At 58.3% G+C, this 5,738-nt stretch overlaps 1 protein-coding gene across 1 annotated transcript in view; it reads left to right on the forward strand.

The window, feature by feature from the left end:
* The first annotated feature begins 318 nt into the window (after nucleotides 1-318).
* UAP1 (UDP-N-acetylglucosamine pyrophosphorylase 1) overlaps nucleotides 319-5,738 on the forward strand; it is a 6,647-nt gene continuing 1,227 nt past the window's right edge. The window contains exons 1-6 of the mRNA XM_009999922.1: nucleotides 319-547; nucleotides 823-995; nucleotides 2,125-2,318; nucleotides 2,711-2,854; nucleotides 3,272-3,460; nucleotides 3,901-3,948. Coding sequence (XP_009998224.1) covers nucleotides 319-547; nucleotides 823-995; nucleotides 2,125-2,318; nucleotides 2,711-2,854; nucleotides 3,272-3,460; nucleotides 3,901-3,948 — 977 coding nt within the window. The remainder of the gene's footprint in view (nucleotides 548-822; nucleotides 996-2,124; nucleotides 2,319-2,710; nucleotides 2,855-3,271; nucleotides 3,461-3,900; nucleotides 3,949-5,738) is intronic.

Here is a 5,738-nt window from a genome sequence, read left to right on the forward strand (position 1 = left end):
TCGTGGCTCTGGCCGCAGCCTGTTGGAGTTAACACCCAGAGGGAGACGCTGCTGGGTCCCATATAGCCTTGCTGAACTCTGCCACCCTTGGGGACGTGTGTGATGTCACCTGTGCCCAACCTGCTGCAGGGGTGGGAGCCACGCGGGCGAGGGGCTGCAGCGGTGCTGTGAGCAGGGGCAGGGGCTGCAGCCGGGCGGCTGCTCTGCTGCTCAGGGTGTGCTGGGGCTCTGCAGGCGAGTGTTGCAAGGAGGGCTGAAGCTGTTCCCTGCCCAGCGGGTTGCAATCTGAAGCAGTTCCTCACATTTGGGATGGGGGGTATGAGGCCCTGCCACTCCTTGCTGCTCACGGGGTGGCACCTGCCCTGCGATAGGTACATCATGACGAGCGGCCGGACTATGGAATCCACCAAGGAGTTCTTCCTGAAGCATCACTATTTTGGCTTGAAGAAGGAAAACGTGATTTTCTTCCAGCAGGGCATGCTGCCTGCCCTGGGCTTCGATGGGAAAATCTTGCTGGAGGAAAAGGGCAAGATTGCCATGGCACCAGGTCGGTGGCTGGGAGCGGGCAGGAGGGTTGCCTGGGGGAAGATGTGGTGCTGAGGACGAGCTTTCAGAGCTGGAGCCACGCAGGGAGGTCTCGCAGTGACGTGGCCCGTGGGTGACGCAGGCTGAGGAGGTGTCTGTCTTGGCAGGGAGGACCAGGGTGGGGTATGGCTGAGCTGGTGTCCATCCAGCCAAGCTCCCGGGGGATTGAGGATGGGCGTGGGTGGCTGATGGATGGCTGAGAGTTGCTGCTGCCCCAACGTTCTGTTCCCTCCACAGATGGCAACGGGGGCCTCTACCGGGCGCTGGGGGTGCACGGGATAGTGGAGGACATGGAACGGAGGGGAGTGCAGAGCGTCCACGTCTACTGTGTGGACAACATTCTGGTGAAGGTGGCTGACCCCAGGTTCATTGGGTTCTGCTTGGAGAAAGGAGCGGATTGTGGGGCCAAGGTATGGATGGCTCTGGGGGCAGGAGGAACTGCTTTCCTGCAGCAGTGGGGTCTGTCCTCTCCTCGCCTGCCTTCTCTGACTCCTCACTCTTCCTTTGCTGCCTTGCCACAGCCAGGTGAGATAGCTGAGCACTAGGATCTCACTGGTGGACTAGCACGTGCTGCCAGAGTCCCACCTGCCCCTCAGGTCTGGAATACTGGGGGATGTGAGGGGTCCCTGACCCCTGCCTGCCACTGCCCTCCTGCCTTGCCCAGGGATGTGGCCAAGGACCCAGGGCTGCCAGGGACCCCCTTGGAGCTGCCCACTCCCCACCCGGATGCTGGGCAGCTGCTGTCCTGGTGGCTGTGGGAGGCACAGGCAGCCGGAATCCCTGCTGCAGGCTGCCAGCTGTCCCCAGCCGTGATGGCCTGGGCACTGGACCAGGATACTGCTGATGCTGAGCCCAGCCCTGTGCCTGGTGGGTAGGACATTGCACGCCCAAAGCTTCATTCAAGGCTGGATTAACAGCCAAAGTGGGTGTGGGATTGTTTGCTTTGGGCTCGGCTTCGGCAAACAGCTGAGAGGGCTTGCTGCCCTTAAAGCTTTCAGAGAGTGAGCTGAGAAAGGGGAAAGCAGTTCCTCCTCCTGGCCTGAGCGAGAGAAGGAGGAAATAAACACTGGTGTGCAGAAAGGAAAGAGCCTTTGTTCAGCACACTGCCCTGCTGTGGTGGAAGTGATGGGTAGGGGTTTGCTGGAGGGCCTTTCATGTCCAGAGAGGTGTGAGGGGCACAAAGGAGAGGAGGGAGGTCAGGCATAGCAGGATGGCTCTGCTGACCCAGCAGCCTCCTGCTCGTGTATGGCAAGCTGGCTGTTCCTGTGCAGGCTGGGTGCTAAAAATATCTGTGCCCTCTGCTAGCCACGTGGGCTTGGTGCCAAATCCTGCCAGTGCCTGGCACCCTGTCACCCACCCATGCCATCTCACCCTCCTCCAGTCACCATCACCACAAGCACCTAGGAGGGTTTCAGCATCCCTCTCCCTGCATTTGTGTGCAGGAAAACGCCTTCACAAGAGCCACTAGATCCAAGGGAGTGTATTTGAAACACAGGGCTCTGGGGGGGGTCTTTCCCTGACAGTGCTTCCCTTGGGCAGGTGGTGGAGAAGACGAACCCCACGGAGCCAGTTGGTGTGGTGTGCAGGGTGGATGGTGTCTACCAGGTGGTGGAATACAGCGAGATCTCCTTGGCCACGGCCCAGAAACGGGGCCCGGATGGGCGGCTGCTCTTCAACGCAGGCAACATTGCCAATCACTACTTCACCACTGCCTTCCTGAAGGATGTAGTCAAGTAAGGGCCTGCTGGGGGTGCCGGGAGAGGAGCACCAGTGCCGAGCAAAGCAGGCTGACCAGCTGCCTTGCTTCCTACTGCTGGACCTCCAGCTGTTTGCAGGTGTGCTGGCATGAGGCCCATGGGGTCTGGCCTCAGCACCTGTGGTCTGACCCCTGCCTTTCTGCACTGTCCCTTCCTTGAGATAAGGTTTCCTGGGGCCATCACTGGCTGCTGATGCCAGAGTGCAGGTGTGTGTGGGGCTGTCCTCTCCTGGCTGCCATGGGGATGAGCAGCTCATACCTGGAGGTTGGGGCAGAGCAGCTGTCCTGCCACAGCGAAGTCTGAGCCAGGGAGGGGATGGAGACAGGGCTTGTTCAAGTGAGTGACAGCTCTTTCTTGGCTCACGGCAGCACTTATGAACCTCAGCTGCAGCACCACGTAGCCGAGAAGAAGATCCCACACGTGGACATTACTACAGGGCAGCTGATCCAACCTGAGAAGCCCAATGGGATCAAAATGGAAAAGTTCGTCTTTGACATCTTCCAGTTTTCCAAGTATGTCCTTTTCTTCCTGTGGGGAGCAGGCTGCTGGCTTCCCCTTGTACAGCTCTGAGAGCCTCTGCTAGGGCTGTGCCCTCTGGTGATGCCCCAGGGTTGGGGCAGGATGCTGGCTCCTGTGCTGTTTGACAGCAGTGGATGACTGTACCCTGAGGTGAGCAGGGACACGAGCAGCAGAAGGGAGTTGCTGTGTGCCTTTTGCTCAGCTGAGCCCTCTTCCTGACCTGGAGGAACACCTACTGAGCATACAGCCCCGGTCTTCTTCCTTAATGGCTGTGAGGACAGCCCATGGGTTGGAGCTCCAGGGAGGCTGTTGCCCTGGCTCAGCCAGCCTGGCAGGGGAGAAGCCAAAAATGATGGAGCGTAGCTGTGTTTTCCAAACCTGACCCTCCCACACCCTGTTCCCCCCTCCAGGAAGTTTGTGGTGTATGAGGTGCTCCGTGAGGATGAGTTTTCTCCCCTGAAGAACGCAGACAGCCAGAATGGCAAGGACAACCCCACCACAGCCCGACACGCCTTGATGTCCCTGCACCACTGCTGGGTTCTCAACGCGGGGGGACACTTTGTGGATGAAAATGGCACACGTATCCCTGCCATCCCTCGGTGAGTTGCTGCTCCCAGCACTCCTGCATCCTTCCTCTGCTGGGCGTAAAGCACCCAGCCCTTCTCCATTTCAGCACTCCAGAAACAGAGCGTGGCTCGAGTGAGCAGCCAGGGATGGTCTGCAGGGCCAAGTTGGTTGCGGGCTGGGTGGTGGCTGCAGAAGGGGCGATCGCTTGGTCTGCAGGAGCTTTCCTGCTTGATGCAATGCCTCTGAACTGAATCCTGCTGGTCCCCGTTGCACAGCCAAGGTTGCCAGTGCAGGGAGGAGGTGGCTCCCTAAAGCCCAAGCACGCCAGCAGACCCCTGCAGCAGCCAGGCTGGGGCTCACAGCATCCCTCAGCCGACAAGACCTCCCACCGCCCCTCCTGGGAGAACAGCAAACTCCAGCCTCCTGTTGTGTTCTTTCCCACCCTTGCTAACCCATGTTTATTCCCACGTAGTGTCCCAAACGGAAGGTCAGATGCCACCCCAGCAGATGTCAATGACAAGTAACTACAGCGCCGCGGGGCGGTGGCGGGGCCGTGCTCAGGGGCTAACGGGGCTGCGGGGGCTGCGGGCCGGGCAGCAGGAGCCTGGTGTGACTAACAGGGCTGGGGCCGCATGCTGGGAGCAGGGCATGTCTGGCTGCAGGACCCCGGGGGTGCCTCTTATCACAGTGCTGGGTGATGGGGCAGCGTCTGCTCCCTCCTGGCCTCCTCTCTGCAGGGGCAGCAGGTGGGCGGCAGGGGAAGGGGCTTGTGCTGGTGGCAGAGGGCAGTGGGTAGCTGGGTGCCCCCAAAGGCTGTCCCCCTACAGGCAGGGTGCTGTTGGGAGACACTGGCTCATCCCTTTATGGCATTCCCTGTTGGTCACACCACACTGGTGCAGCCTGGACAGACCCTGATCCTGGAGCCCGCTTGCCAGCTCCTGTGGCTCCACCAGGCATCTGGGCAGGTTGAAATGGGATTAAAAAAATGAAGTAAACTTCAAGCGGGCTTTGATGTAGCATGTGCAGGTCTCTGCGTAGGCAGCTGGCAGCTGTGCTGTGTGTGACTTCAGCTCTTGAGTTCTGAAGATCCAGATTGTGACACCAGGGAAAGCCCCTGGTGCAGCGCTGGGAAGTTTACAGAAGTAAACGGGAAAGTTGACAGAAGTGTTACAGGAACTTCTGCCATAGCAGCGTGTTCTTCTGTAGGCACAGGGCACCTCTGGGCCACTGGGACTTAGAGCTGGGGAGTGTAAATGACTTCCAGACAAAGCAAGCTTGTTATCTACCCCTCTTCGGGAGGGGTTGTGTCTCCTGGTACTTTCCAGTGGGATGGACCTGGAGTCTCTGTATTTAACTCAAGATTCCAAGTGCTTTCAGGCTTATAACTAGGCCATCACAGCTCTAACGTAGAATAAAGGATGCAGGTGGGAGAGAGGATGTACTTTAACCTACGTTGGTCCTTCACTGCCAGTTAATGCCAATCCTGTTTTTTCCTTTAAACTATTACCTTGGAGTGACTCTGACTCTAAGGCAAACACAAGAACAAGGGCTGGGTTAGAATGGGTGAGTGTTCTTTGCTTCAAGCTTGGTGACAGGATGTTATCACAGGTGATGTCCTGCCATGCCTGCCTGGTTGTCGTGGCAAGTGGGTGTCAAGGGGCACCCCAGGGTGCCACTTTTGTTCCTTGCCAGCTCCCCTTGGCCATGCTTATGTGCTGGCTGGATCCAGGGAGCATCTGGAGGGTCCTACAAAGGCTGATGGCAGCAGGGTGAGGGACCCTATGTGAACCCCTGCCCAGCAGTGCTGTTGGGGCCAGACTGCAGCAGGCAGTGCTGGCCTGGGGTGCTGTTGTCCTCACCATCTTGGGCTTATGTGCAGAACAAAGGAGCTGAGACAATTGATCTAAGAGGCAAAGGCAGGAGGAGTAGACATGCTCAACCTGTGTCCTCAGGTTGTGCTTTCAACAAGGAGCGTGTTTAAAAAATGACCTCTTGGCACCAGCTAAACAGGAAGCTGCTGTGAGTGCATCTGTCACTACCCCAGGGATGCAGGAGGAGGAGGAATGGGTGACTGGCTTGCATGTGGCATCAAATACAGCAGGGCTATGGCACAGGCTGGGGTTTGGGCACTGCTGTAGTTACACACATGAGAAGGCACATTAAAGGCCTCCTTAAAGCTGCATCTAAAACTCTTCCCTTTCAGCCCCTGCTGGTATCTAAACTTTAGCTCACACCTTCGTGGAGAGCACGCAAGGCTTGACTAACCCAGGGCAGCTCTGTGCTGGCGGGGGCTGCGTGGGCCAGCAGCCA

The sequence above is a fragment of the Chaetura pelagica genome, unplaced genomic scaffold (assembly GCF_000747805.2).
Source record: "Chaetura pelagica isolate M959 unplaced genomic scaffold, ChaPel_1.0 scaffold246, whole genome shotgun sequence".
NCBI lineage: Eukaryota > Metazoa > Chordata > Aves > Apodiformes > Apodidae > Chaetura > Chaetura pelagica.